This window comes from Haliotis cracherodii, unplaced genomic scaffold (genome assembly GCF_022045235.1).
Source record: "Haliotis cracherodii isolate W230 unplaced genomic scaffold, xgHalCrac1.p SCAF_19, whole genome shotgun sequence".
NCBI classification, from domain to species: Eukaryota; Metazoa; Mollusca; class Gastropoda; order Lepetellida; family Haliotidae; genus Haliotis; species Haliotis cracherodii.
Genome location: NW_027266274.1, coordinates 19,375,950 through 19,391,839, shown reverse-complemented (window position 1 = coordinate 19,391,839; position 15,890 = coordinate 19,375,950). Strand labels below are relative to the sequence as shown.

Below are 15,890 nucleotides of genomic sequence, written 5' to 3'. Positions count from 1 at the left end.
TTGACTGGTGGCAGCGATAGTATAGAGAGCTCCGCGAACAGACTATCGCTGTGAGGAGCTTGTACATCCCATAGTTTCATCTAACAGCTTCAAGAGCTGGGCCTCACTCCACTCGCAAACCTGGCTTTTCCATGTCCTCACACAGACTATGGTGGCTTTTCTAGAATAAAACAAATATTGTTGCAAACACAGTAATTTGTTGACCCCTTTAGCTAAACGCCAAATCCAAATAAACTGCTGAAGTGAGTAAAACTTTAGGACATTCATAATCAAAGGGAGATAACTCTGGGCCTTTTGAGTAAAAGTAAGTATCACATGTCTATTGTTTCGTCTTCATCCTATGAAACCATACTCTTAAACGATCACAATAAATGTATTTTTACTCTGTTAATTCTATTTTTATTGTTCATATGGTTTTGATAGAAAATACCAGAAAATAGGCACAGTGCTGGTATGATTTTCATTTGTAGACATTATTTTTACAAATGTATCACTTATCAGAAGCTATTCATACAATATCAACAATAGTATATTTACTAGTGTGTACTATTCAGTTCTGTACAATACTATACAGTGTTGTTCTTTACTACAGCATTATACTATACTGTTTTTGTTTTTGTTTGTTGTTTAATGCTGCACTCAGCAATATTCCAGCTGTATGACGAAGGTCTGTAAATAATTGAGTCTGAACCAGACATTACAGTGATTGACATCATGAGCATCGATCCACGCAATTGGGATACGATGACATGCATCAACCAAATCAGCAATCCTGACCACCTGATCCCTTTAGTCACCTCTTACGACAACTGTACTGTACCATACCATACCATACCATACCATACCATACCATACCATACAATACTGTACCCTATACAGTGTTATACAATACCATACTGTACTGTACTAAACTACACTTTACAGTACAATACAATACTATACTATACTGTACTGTACTGTACTGTACTATACTATACTAAACTATACATAAAGATTTGCTAACCAATCATAAAAAAACATTAATCAAACTTTGACTTTGAAGATATTGACAATGTGATAAATATTTCTGTATAACTAAACACATCTGTGATGCCTGCTGCCTGAGCGTTGTGAAATTAGATGCAATTGCCTCCATAGCTACAACCAGCCTTCATTCAATGAATACTAAACAAAACTCATTTGTATTTCTTCAAAATCACACTTTAAGACCATCAACACACACCCTCTTATGATAGAGGCTCAGGTAAGAAGATTTGGCTAGTTCAGTCACATCAGCTAGCAATTTATTTGTCTATCTCCAGCACCCAGGGAATGACCCAATTAAGAAAACTGATGGGAAAATGTTGAAAAGGAATGATTATCCCGTTAATTGTCATAAGTGTCTCACACAGCCTGTTCATCTCCAAGGCATCCCTTTGCATCACGATGAAAGACTCAGAAATATTGAATTGAATAAATCTTCTCCTTCTTGCTGAACAGTTCCTGCTTGCCCCATGAAGGAAGAATGCACTCGTTGTATAGCTGAAATTGTAACTACCAGTGACTGGGTGATACGGAATACTCATCAACATAAACACAACACACACCGCATGTCATTACACATGGAGAAATATTTGACACGGTAGATTTCATTTATGTAACCATGATAACCACTACTGGTTACAACGATTACATGATCTTGGAAATGTGTTGGTATGTAGCCATATGTTGTTGTTAGTACCGTATTTCACCTAAATATCACTCAACATGTATCATGGTATTCCAGTTAAATACTTATAAAAAAAACCTGAAAACTATAGTGAGTGAGTCGACGAGTGAGTGGATTAGTGTTTGATTGCTTGCTTGCTTGATTGATTGATTGCTTGCTTGCTTGCTTGATTGATTGATTGATTGATTGATTGATTGATTGATTGATTGATTGGGTTATCATAAAATAAAACAAGAGAAAAAGGCTAATGACTTTTTCTTATTTAATTCTTTACTTCCATATTTTGATTCGTCACTAACTGAACAAGTTAAAAAGGTCAAAATGACCAAAATTGGAGATCAATAACCAATAAATACTTGTACAAAACTTTAAATATTGTGATGCCATTTCTCTGCGAGACATGAAACAGGAACCTGATAACCTTACAACACTTCTAAATCAGGAACAGATCACTCTGACAAGCTGACATGATAAATGGTCCTCGTAGACAGGTAGAAGAGTTTTCAGTAAGCCGATCACCTTGGTACAGCAGTTTCTGCTGAGCGTGTGATACGACACATATATCCCTCTCCCAGACAGATGGAAACCCAGTGCCTGTGTGGCACTGTCCCTGGAAACACAACCACCAGCGCTGTGTGCACACAGTACATTGTCATAAACAGGTGCATCAAAATGAAATCATACCAAGGAGATCGACTTTTCTGTCATGCATGCCTTTGTTTGTATTTTTAATAAAATTTCCGACCTAATTAATATAGAATTTAATAAAAATGTATTATTTCTGGCCAAATTATATTTAAAGCTAATTTACTCACTTTTTGATATGAAAAATGTGAGTGCAGACTAAATGTGACTGACCATTAGATGTTGTCATACAAATAGTATTCAATACTGGCAAGGAAGTGACAGCTATACATATTTGTTTTAAATGAAATTTAAACTTCTATAAGCAGTTATCCTGTCATTGATAATGGCATAACTAAATCAGTGTCCCTATCAAAGGTTGAATAGCATAATTACAAAGAAAAATGCAATATGTGTTATATTTCATATGAATCTGACCTCTAGCCAACATCCCCTATGTCTTGCACGTACCCCTACGTGTGAAGGTGTCTGACCAAGTTCACATACACCCCTACGTGTAAAGGTTATTCAATGCAAGCTGTGAATTACCTAACCACAGATAATTCCATCAGAACAGGCCAGTTCTATTTTTACCTCCAGAAACATGAGTGAATGTTCAGGCAGTGCAGCCTTCCCATCATGCACCTGGAGGATTTAGGTTCGGAAGTGGCTCCGACAGATTTGACAGACAGATATCACAGCCAACACCATATGGTCTGTTATTGTCATTATTTCACAAAGATGGAGAGTGGAGGTAAGTCTATGATGGTAGGTAAATATTGGCTGACATGCGACTGGATTCATCTGTACAAGGAGGTGATCTCCATACTATAACAACACTTGCACAGTAGATTGGAAACTGAAGCCAAGTAAAATTAATGTTATGACTATCAATAACACTTGCTGCAATTCCATTATCTGGTAGTACTAGCTGCTTTTGTAGCAGTAGACTTGCCATATTCTTATTATCAGTTAGTACTGCCTTCTGATGTAGTAGTACACTTGCCGCAATCCTATTATAGGTTTGTACTGCTTTCTGATGTGGCAGAACACTTGCAGCAATCTTATCATAGGGTAGTACTGCCTTCTGATGTAGCAGTACACTTGCCAAAATCTTACTATCGGGTAGTACTGCCTTCTGATGTAGCAGTACACTTGCCAAAATCTTACTATCGGGTAGTACTGCCTTCTCATGTAGCAGTACACTTGCCGAAATCTTATTTTCATGTAGTACTGCCTTCTCATGTAGCAGTACACTTGCCGAAATCTTATTATCTGGTAGTACTGCCTTCTGATGTAGCAGTACACTTGCTGCAATCTTATTATCAATTAGTACTGCCTTCTGATGTAGCAGTACACTTGCCAAAATCTTATTAACGGTTAGTACTGCCTTCTGATGTAGTAGTACACTTGCCAAAATCTTATTATCAATTAGTACTGCCTTCTGTTGTAGCAGTACACTTGCCTCAATCTTATTATCGGGTAGTAGTGCCTTCTGACGCAGAAGTACACATGCCGCAATCTTGGGTAGTACGGTATATCCTGCTGATGTAGCAGTACACTTGCCGCAATCTTATTATCGGGTAGTATTACCTGCTGATGTAGCAGTATTATCGGGTTGTATTACTTGCTGATGTAGCAGTACACTCACGACATTCCTTTTATCGGGTAGAACTGCCTGCTGATGTAGCAGTACACTCACCGCAATCCTTTTATCGGGTAGAACTGCCAGCTGATGTAGTAGTACACTCACCGCAATCCTTTTATCGGGTAGTACTGCCTGCTGATGTAGTAGTACACTTGCCATTTCTCAAAGCATGTGTTTGCATCATTAAATCTAACAATATTCAACAAAGTATTGAACAGTTCAGGAAAATGAAAGCCTGTCAGTGGGAAATAGTGCGGTGAATTATTGAAATTGCTGTCATTAATGGTTTTATTTTACCTCCGAAATCAATCTCAGATCTTGATGTGTTTAGCATACACAAGAGCACCATCAATATCATTTCAGCCAAACAGGCCGCCAGCTGTCTATATATATACTCATGAAGTTAGGTAAACTTGCAGGAGAGTTTTATCAATAAAGGACACTCAGCACTTTTCAACGTGTGAGATACAGATTTCAATATAAGATGGTTTGTCAGTGTAACCCTTTTCTATCATGGACTATACAGGAGGATGAAGGTTTTGGCTTTTAGTTCATGGGTAGAAAATAATTGGTACTCAAAGATTTGGAATTCAGATTATCCAAGGGGGGGGAGCTGTAATTTTATTATATACATATGAATGAAATACTGGAATTTATCAGTGACGATAGATCAAGATATCAGTCACTAGTGACTGATATAAACAAGGTGCCGACTGTACTCAGTCTCAACCGCAGGTGCATAACTTCTCTTCAACTGACCCTCTTGAATTTTCTGAGAATTGAACTTTCCTAATTTAATTCATGACAGCAAGCAACAATGTTTCAGTTAAAATGGGGTGCTATAAATGTGTTTATGTCAACTTTCATACTTATCTGTGAGAAAATTTGATCAAATTTGGCGGATTTTGTAAGCCTGGAGAGCTTTTAGCTGATCGTTCAACATGGTCATCGTACTAACTGTTTATGTATTCCCACGCCAATAAAATAATCGCTGTTTGAAAATGATTTCTGTTTTCATTTTAAACAGGAATGTTTAATTATGACAAACAAAAATGTCCACGGAACTTAATACTTGATATGAAATAATATATTTCCCATAACATATATTAACAGGGCTAGTTTTATTCAAGAACTATATTCTTTTCGCAAACCCTCTTTATACAGCGGTGGTAAAGGGGCGACAGGGAGAACTTAGAAATTTATCAGACACTGTTTTCGAAAAAATATATAAATTGCAAGTAATAAAAATAAAACATGTATATAATAAATAGAAAATTCAATGTGTTTTCTCAAATACCGATTTTATCTCATCGAGTGAAGTGGGGAGAGTCTAATATTTTCACGAGTGATGCAATTAAATATCCTCTATTTATCGAAAAATAAATTGTCCCTGAAAATTCTTGAAAAAAATAATTAAAGCTTCAGACCTTTGAAAAAATATAATTGCCTACCACAAAAATTATATTTTGGCAAGGGGCTTTTCTTTAAAACAAATTCAGGCTCATAGTTTTAAGTAAAAAATATCTGTTTTTGGTACCTGAAGGTGAAAAACACCTAATTCTGATGCAAAATCCCATTTCTCCTAGTCAACAAGATGCATTTTGAGTTATCTCCCTTCTTTGGTACTCAAGTCCTTGAAAACAGACTTTGGTCTATCTATACCCTACCTATCACAGCCCCTAGTCATTGTGATACTCACTGAATAAAAACAGGAAGAGGTACACAGGCCATTGAACACAACACAACATCCCCGTGTTGTGTAAGACGACTGTATATCATTGACAAGTCATTGTGATACTCACTGAATAAAAACAGGAAGAGGTACACAGGCCATTGAACACAACACAACATCCCCGTGTTGTGTAAGACGACTGTATATCATTGACAAGTCATTGTGATACTCACTGAATAAAAACAGGAAGAGGTACACAGGCCATTGAACACAACACAACATCCCCGTGTTGTGTAAGACGACTGTAAATCATTGACAAGTCATTGTGATACTCACTGAATAAAAACAGCAGTCATCTTCCTGATATATGTCCTTCGTGGTGGTGCTGGTGTCGGACCCCTGTCTGTTGAAGATGGGTCGGATGTAGTTGTAGTACAGCTTGTACACCAGCAGTGACCCCAGGCCGACCCCGATGCCAAGGACACATACAACGCCTGCTGCTTTGGCTGAAACACAGGATACAGAGTGATTACCATGCACACAGAACTTACACATCCATGATACACACACAGACACGAACACAGACGGACGGACGGACAGACAGACAGACAAAGTGCATATGGCGCTCACACATGCAAAACACTTGGGTATAAAGCATATCACCTTTTATTATGCTTCGAAGACCAATCATAAAGAGCAGAATTATTAACCCCATATGAGCCCGTATACCGTCATTAACACCCATCTTTGATGACCGATAAACATGAAAACTGTCGGTAAAGTGTCCGAACAAATGAATAAACCATGTATTTACCACAACACAAGCAAAGTGTTCCTGTGTCACCCCATATCATTGTGGTATGTCGACGTCGACATTCCACTCGGTATGCTGCTACCCTGATATGCCACCCCAGTGAGCAGCGAGATTCTTCCTGGTGCTTATGGTGTGACACATGTATGTTGACAGGCCCAGGTTGAGGGAAACAATCATTGTTTAACAATGAACAGTTTATGTACTGTAACTTCCTGAATCTTGTTTGTTTTGTGCTGCATTCTACATAAATCATTCTAACAGCAGCAGTATAAGCAGTAGAAGGTGTAGTAGTTTTAGTAGTAGTAGTAGTAGTAGTAGTAGTAGTAGTAGAAGTAGTGGTAGAAGTAGTAGTAGTAGTAGTAGTAGAAGTAGTAGTAGTAGTAGTAGTAGAAGTAGTAGTAGTAGTAGTAGAAGTAGTAGTAGAAGTAGTAGTAGTAGTAGTAGTAGTAGTAGTAGTAGTAGAAGAAGAAGAAATAGTAGTAGTAGAAGAAGTAGTAGTAGTAGCAGCAGCAGCAGCAGCAGGAGTAGTACATGTAAAAGCAGTAGCAACAGTAATAGTAGTAGTAGCAGCAGCAGTAGCAGTAGTACTTGTAGGAGTAGATGTGGTGGTTGTAGTAGCAGGAATAAAAGTAGCTGCAGAAGTGACTATTCTTGAGTATAGTGTGCACCCAAGTATAATGCGCACCACGCCTCTAGGGGATACAGTATTTCAGGGGAAAAAGATTTTTCAAGCATTATACACAGAAGACAATTACATCATTTCCCTTCAGGGATTTAAGGTACACGAGCAGGTGATGACAAACTTGGTCAGTACAAATTTGAAACATCACCAGACATGTTGATTTAATGTTTAAAGTATTTCCTGTTCTGATAGGGATTTTATGTGCAGAGACTAAGATTACCATGTGTATTTTCTCATAAACTAAGCCAGAAACAGCAATCAGCTGAGCACACGTTTTCACCTAATTTACTGTAGTAGTAGAAGTAGTAGATGTAGTAGAAGTAGTTCACAACACACATGAACTTGTATACAACACCCTTAAACGAATAAAAAACACATGAATTTGCATACAACACCCATAAACATGTATACAACACCCATGAATGAATACAACACACATGAACTTATATACAATACCCATGAATTGGTATACAACACCCATGAACTTATATACAATACCCATGAACTCATATACAACACCCATGAACTCGTATACAACACCCATGAACTCGTATACAACACCCATGAACTTATATACAATACCCATGAACAGGTATACAACACCCATGATCTCGTATACAACACCCATGAACTCGTATACAACACCCATGATCTCGTATACAACACCCATGAACACATATACAACACCCATGATCTCGTATACAACACCCATGAACACATATACAACACCCATGAACTCGTATACAACACCCATGATCTCGGATACAACACCCATGAACTCGTATACAACACCCATGATCTCGGATACAACACCCATGATCTCGGATACAACACCCATGAACTCGTATACAACACCCATGATCTCGGATACAACACCCATGAACTCGTATACAACACCCATGATCTCGTATACAACACCCATGAACTGCAAATACGCTACAAAATCTCCCCGTCTGTCTGATCCCACCCACCTTGGTGCTGGGTAAGAGAAAGTTGCTGGGATGTATATAACTTATACCACACCTGTAAGTGTGTCAATCACAAGACTGGTGCCATTAACAAGGTGTAAGAGGCAACCTGTCGTCAGCTGATATTGATATTAATAGCCGTCTCACATCATAGGTAACATGAACTGAATTGATTATCTCATTTAGTTCATTTAGCAAATATATTCTACAGAGCCCCGTTCCACAAAGCTATCTTAGCACTACGACTATCCTAAGCCTATGTTAAAGTATGGGAGTTACAATCATCTTAGCGCTAAGATTGCTTTGTGGAACAGGGCCCTGGTGTATAGTAAAAAAAACAATGGTAAGAGTGGCTGTGATTCCTGTGATTCTCCCACCTGATCACTTGGTTCTGGCCTTAAGACAGGAATAGAACACATGTACTTTCTGATGTTCCTTTTTTTCTACAGTCTACAGAAAGCAACATCTTGACGTCACGGCAACAAGAGATACCCAAGCACCATTGTCTATTATTCATGAAGACGTGGTAGAAATAAACTGCTTACACTGAAGACAGAAGTAAATCTATTTCTTACTGAACTGATGACATACATTTGTCATCTCCTGTAACAGACACTTCTCCTCTCAAACTTATCTCATATCCACAGAAACAGACAAATCTATTTCAACTACAGTAAGATATCATTGTTTGATTCATGAGTAGATAATGAAATAAGACTATCTGCAGGGTCTTATGCTGCCTTTAACAACACCATAGCACACACCACCAATGAGTTTCACACTATTACATTGTGAGAATCAATCTCGGTTACGGTGTCACAAGCAAACACTGTAACCACTTGCCTAATGCACTCCTGCTTCAAGAACACTGACATTGTATTAGGACTTCAATAGTATTACAGAAGGGATACTATCTAAAATTTTAAGACATAAGAACTTCCTTCTTGAATCGATCACGCCTTAATGTAGAGGCGATTAAATTTTCCAGTCCACATCAGTGTCGCAAGTAGATTTTGCAAGCTGACCTGAGAGCTTATCTTGCTGTAGGCTTCCGCTTTAATCTAGTTATTCCCAAGTCCTCCACTTAATGGCATCAGGCCCTGTGAAGTGCATCAGCTTTCTGACCTCGCGATGAAGGAAACTCAACAGCTACCACCAGCCAGTACCAAACTAATAGACTAACATTTAGTCTCTGAAATCTTATATTACACGGTCATGATGCGGGACTACCAAACTAACAGCAACACTTCAACAGTGTTTTCTTTTGGTGTGCTACATTCAGCTGTATTGATAGAACAAGAATCTTGTGGGTAGAAGAGAAAACAGCCCAAGCTGCTTCTTCCAGCATTGTAATCAATACTTACATCGTCTGAAGATTATCAGAAACTATAGCGCCAATGGACAATGGTCCGTATTGACTATCTTATTTCTGCCCCTCATTAACTAAAGGCAACAACAGAGAGTTCACAATTACTGGTGTTTGCTGTGTGGGAGAAGTGGCATCACGACAGATCGGCAGTGTCATCAAATCTGTCTGAGATGAGATCTGACACCACAAGCCTGGACACAACACTTGACAACTTGACACCTGACGAGATATTTCTCATCTTCCTGTGGCAAGGGAGCAAACTGACTATAAAAGCCCAGCTTCCACCCTTGTCGAACTAGGCTGGAATTATGGAGTTAAATTTGCTGGACTAATGAGTCTATACATAGTCCAATCATAAACAACCTGGTGACAGCAGTGTCGACTGAAGAATTTGCAGAACATGTGTACTGTCAAATGGGCATCGACAGATGTTTTCCAAATCTTTTCATGTTTTTAATCAAGTTGCTCAAGTGATTTGATGCATTCGTGAGGCAAGACCCATTTTATTATAAAAAAAGATCTTGGATCAGATCATCTTGACTGAGCGCCACCATTTTGTTTGAATCAAATGCAAGTGATATGAGAGGTAGAATCTGAAAGGTCAATAGGAGGGACATAGAAGGGACGTAGCCCGTAATTGCCACTGGTGACAACTTCATAGTCATCCGTCTCTTTGTTGAATGCTGCTGTAGTCACAACATGCCTAAAACATACATTATATACAAGAAGCTGGTGCAAATAATTTTACTTTTTTCAATCACAAGAATCAGTTTGCCAATTTCTGCATTTTATAATTTCAATTCATCTTGTCACTTTTGTTAACTTTGTCAACAAGAAAAAAATATGTATGATTTTGAAAATCACAACATACCTGTATTTTGCAAACATATTTGTATGCATATTATTAATATTTCAAATTGTGGTATACAGCACACCTCTACATGTAACCATGGTAACCACTGTACATAATGCCCCACCAAGTGGATGTCTTGCCCAGTGGATTTGTTTGCCCTTTGCCAAAATGCCTGAGACACACTGATACATATTGATATAACAAAACATGTGAATATAATATTACTATCCTACTAATTCTAGACGTTCTAGAATATCAGTCACAAGTACTTGTAATTAACTAAACAATGTTCTTGTTGGAGATACAAATACATCATTAAAATTATGTTGAAAATCAACATAAATCTTCGATAACACCACCAATATTCACAACCACACACAGAATAACGTGATGTGATTTTTTTAAAATTAATCGTTTCTTATATAAAACAGTTAAGGTCAGACTTATCTGTAAAACCAACAAAAATGTTAAGTCTGACTTTACAGAAAGAGGTGTCGACAACATGGATGCCAAAGCAGATGCCAGGGACTTACAGCAGTTCTCAGAGGCCAACATTTGGTCATCCATGGATGGTGATGCTGTTTATCGCGATGCAGATAATGATTGTGATGTTGATTTCCATGATTGTTTGTCAATAGTTGAAACACCAGATTTCCTCTCAAAACAACAAATCAGTAACCTTGGTTACAGACAGTGAAAATATCAATAATCTCCCTTTATCATTATAGCTGAGATTACATTGAAAGCATTAATGATTAGAATGTATCAAGCATCATCAGACTGGGAACTCAGATCAAAGATTCTTATGATTAATTGATGGAAGTCTGCGAAAAAAATCAATGATAGTTATACAACTGTTTACAATGGAGTCATAGCTGATAAAATACTGGATGTGAATGGTGGTCGTCATCCTGGGATGAGTGTCCAAGGTGGTAACAAGGCTGATCACAGGGGAACATCGGCAGAGGTTTCTTTGTTTGTTTGATGTTTAATGCTGCACTCAGCAATATTCCAGATGACAGTCTGTAAATAATCAAGTCTGGACCAGTCAATCCAGTGATTGACATCATGAGCATCAATCCAAGTAATTGGGATACGATGACATGCATCAACTAAGTCAGCGAGCCTGACGACAGTTAGTCGCCTGGTCACCTCTTACGGCAAGCATGGGTTGCTGAAGACCTATTCTAGCCCGGATCTCCATGCGTCCCGAGTGGTAACGAGGCTGGCCACACGGGCAAGTCAGCCAAGATGGAAGACACCACATTTATCACTTCAACCAAATTTGATCTGTTATGTTCATAATTTTATACAGCTCAAAAGAGTTTTTGTACTAAATATACACAGGTGACCCATAAATGTTGCTTGCCCATCTTCAAATTTACCTGCCCCAATTCAGGCATTATAAAAATTGAAAAATCACAAAAGCTAAGAGACAAATCACGTCTTGATTAAATTGAAATAATGCAAACTTGAGTGAGTGAGTGAGTATTGTTTGATGCTGCTTTTAGCAATATTCCAGCAATATCACAGTGGGGGACACCAGAAATGGACTTCTCACATTGTCCCTATGTGGGGAATCGAACCCAGGTCTTTGGCGTGAAGAGCAAACGCTTTAACCAGCAGGCTACCCCACCTCTCCTGCAAACTTGAGAATCTACGAGTTATAATAAAACTGAATATGTAAGTATTCATTAAATTATCTGTCAGGCAGGTGGAGGAAAATTTCATGTCGCCCGACAGAAAAGTTACCAGCCACGGGCAGGCATGCAGTCGGGCAGGTAGGCAGGGAGTGATTACAGACACTGCTGTGTACACCTGTGATCAGAAGGCAGCAGGGACCACCAATGACTCTGTCTTCTTGTTAACTATTTCAATGAAAATGTAGATTTCAGTGATGATTCCCCCGCCCCCCTAATACCCCCTACCTAAGTGTACATCCTCCTGGCTGATGGCCATGTTGTACTGATAGTCTGATATCTGCATTACGCTAGTTATCTGGGACAGGAAGCTTGCACTATGATGACGCGGTTGCAATGTGATAATGAGACACATTACGCTCAAGAATAAATTGTTGAGTGGTGCTGTTCCATTACATGGATTTCCAGCTTGGCTCTCAGATACCACTTCCTGTTGAGCAAGTGTGTGCTGTTTAGTACCTCTTAAGACTTTTAAGGGAGGACAAAAATTTTTGAAATTGTTGAATAGAACCCAGGTGTGATCAATACTTGGACCACTGGATCATCCAGCACACTAGGACAATTTTGACACCAATGAACCCATCTAATAGCGGAAGAAAGCAACCCTCGGTCCACTGGGCCACCTCACATACCAAGACCATTTTGACACCAACAAACCCGTCACATACTGTGTCAGTTCTGGTACAATCAAACCCATCTGGTACAATCAAACCAACCTAATAGTGGAAGTAAGCAACAGTCAGCCCACTGGGCCACCTTGCATACTGGTTACTTTCTTGTACAAACCCATCTTACAGTGGGAGCAAGCAATACACAGCCCACTTGGCTATGTGAGGTAGTGAGTCAGTTCTTGTACAGCCAATCCAACATATACATGCTGTTCGTGGGTCAGTCACTGACCACATGTTCTCTCACAGATCAATGAGTTGCGTAAACTCAGGGCAGTGTGTGGCTCATACATACTATATATGTGTGAAATAAATAGAATGGAATACAATGATAGAAACTAACTGTTTTCATCCACCAGTCCTTATAATGATACCAAATAGCAAAACCCTCTACTTGTCCTTATGATACCTTACTATTGGGCAGTTGGGCAAGGACTACAGGGCTGGTGTCAGTTTCTAAGGGTGGAATCTGTGGCATGGAACTGAGTTTGTTCTAGTCTGTTTTTGCAATATTCCAGCAATATCATGGCAGGGGACACCAGGAGAATCGAACCAGGGTCTCCGGCATGTTGAGGAAACACTTTCACCCCTGGGCTACTCTACCGCCCCTACAGGCATGGAAGACATGGACATTTGAAACAAATCCATGCCTCTCTGTTGGTTTGTTTGTTTGTTTGTTCTTTAACACCACTTTTAATGTAGAATACAAACAAGATAAAGTAGTATCACTGTAGCACTGTGATTCCAATGCATAGCAATTCCTATTTCAATCATCACTATGTCACAGGACTCCACACTAACATGTAGCTGTTAATGGACGGATGTTCTATTGTTATGGTAATGTGCAATGTCTAACACGTCACAGTCACAACAATATGTGATGGCCACCTGCCGTCTGTTTGGTGCGAGGTGTTGACAAACAAATCAGCCCATGTGATTGACACATCTGTATGTCACATCTGTATGTCACAGGTGTGACCGAACTGTTGCTGGATGTCATCAGCGTGTCCAACAGTATTTATGAGATGTTGAGAATTTTCACTAGCCTCCGACCGTGAAAATCCAGGGTAGAATCATCTTCCCGAGGCAAGGGAGTTAACTGACTATAAAAGTCCAGTTTCCACCCTTGCCTAAATAGGCTGGAATTCCTGGGCTCGATCATAGCGCCACCAGTGGCTATTATGAGTTATGTCCCTTCTAAGCCTCTCCTTTGGACCAATCATATTCCACCTCTCGTATCACTTGCATTTGCTTCAACATAATAGCCTCGGGAAGATGGGGTAGAGCAGGTCTTCTGCAACCCATGCTTGCTGTAAAAGGCAACTACGCTTGTCGTAAGAGGCATCAAACGGGATTGGGTAGTCAGGCTCGCTGACTTGGTTGATGCATGTCATCGTATCCCAAATGCGTGGATCACTTCTCATGATATGAAAAATCACTGGATTGTCATGCCCAGACTCGATTATTTACAGATCGCCGTCATATAGCTAGCATATTGATGATAGCGGCGTTAAACAATAAACAAACATAGAATTGTGATAGCTGTAGTTCTCCATTCCCATTGTCATTCTAAATGGCGTTGTTTGTTTCTATCAAAATGCTATATTTTCAAAGACTAAGCCTCTGCCAATCCATACCTCTGAGGAAGCGCAATGACAACAAACAAATAGCAGTTAGTTAAAGTCAGTCAGTCCATTGCTGCTATAACATTAACACGTCTTCATTACTTCTTAATATCAGTTGCTATTAATGTTGAGGCAAAAATATCGGCTATCAATATGTATTATTTTTATCATGCTAAATCAGCAGATTAAGCCCTGACGCGTGCACAGTTAATCAATTCTTCCCACACAGAATTCTGCATGCAAGCAAAGACCTCCATTACAGACTACATCTACTCGTGATGACGTTAACTCCAATAAATAATCTGATTCATCTGCAGAAACATAATACAGAACACATATGTCCACTCAATCTTTCCTATTTCCCCAGCACACAAATAGAACATTCTATAATAAAGCAGGCCTTCTATGTCATTGATGAAAGTTTCCAGTCCCATCCAGAGTCCTCAGCTCTGATCGACAAAAACCTATCATCCTTCCTCCGTCTCCAGGTAATACTACCAAGAGAATGAAAGCTTTGAAGAAGATAGTATAATATTCATACAGCCATTTTTATATTCAGAATGCTGTCCACATTGGGACTTCTTATTAATCTCCAGTGAGATTATCATTACAAAGTAAACAAATATCAGAATATACTTAATTGATTTTTACTGAACTTGTTGCCTGTTAATTTAATCGGTAATTTAATTAAAAGATCAGTTGAAAATAAGAATTGATGTCAGTAATCATCTCCAAACAGATAAACTTGATACAGTAAACTAACAGCACATCGTGACCGAGGCAGAAACTCTGAAGAAGGCTCACATTGTTTTTTATCTGTAAGAGTTAAAAGTGTATGAATATTTCATAAATAATAAATGGACGAAGAAAGGTTGTGCATATGTATACATTTCACTTATCCCAAACACTCCACTAAATTGATGACGACTAATATGGGTTATATTAATTGGATCCTAAACGAATCTACAGTACAAAGAGAAACATCGAGCCAGCAGCACATGGCTACTGTTATTTAGTGGGACTCAAATGAAATAATTTGAACAGATACAAACAGCATTCCTTCAGCCATAAACTGTGTATCAGTTGTCTGGGGGTTTTCAGCCTTGATTCTGTTTGTAGTTAAAGGTTATTGGGTGGAACAGAATAATAGAGTTCAGTGGAAACCAAATAGATTTCTCCATGATTCGTCCCCAACCCCATCTTTATCTCAGCAATATTCCAGGTAAGGAGAAAATCTCACTCAAGTGTTTTTTTATATCAAATATATCGAGTGTTGATATACTTGATATCAAAAGACACGCGGGTGAGATTTTATTAATCATCCAATATCATTTTATCAACTTTTTCAGTTTGTAGACAGTAATAAACAGTGTCTAAAGTGTAAAAAGTACTGCTAACAGCTTCAGTAGCAGAGCCATTGGTGATGTCATTTGATTGTGACATCATGGTAACCAATGACGTCACAATGGTCTGCAAAGCATTGTGATGCAAATTCATTGCAGCAATATCTACAATGTACAATGCTTGATCTCACCCAAGCCATATCTCCTATGGGAGCC

At 38.8% G+C, this 15,890-nt stretch overlaps 1 protein-coding gene across 3 annotated transcripts in view; it reads right to left on the bottom strand.

Annotated features, from left to right (window-relative positions):
* Nucleotides 1-15,890, bottom strand: part of LOC139466842 (serine-rich adhesin for platelets-like) — a 70,124-nt gene that overhangs the window by 22,330 nt on the left and 31,904 nt on the right. For all 3 annotated transcript variants that reach the window (XM_071248560.1, XM_071248562.1, XM_071248561.1), the window contains one exon: nt 5,989-6,158. In XM_071248560.1, coding sequence (XP_071104661.1) covers nt 5,989-6,158 — 170 coding nt within the window. The remainder of the gene's footprint in view (nt 1-5,988; nt 6,159-15,890) is intronic.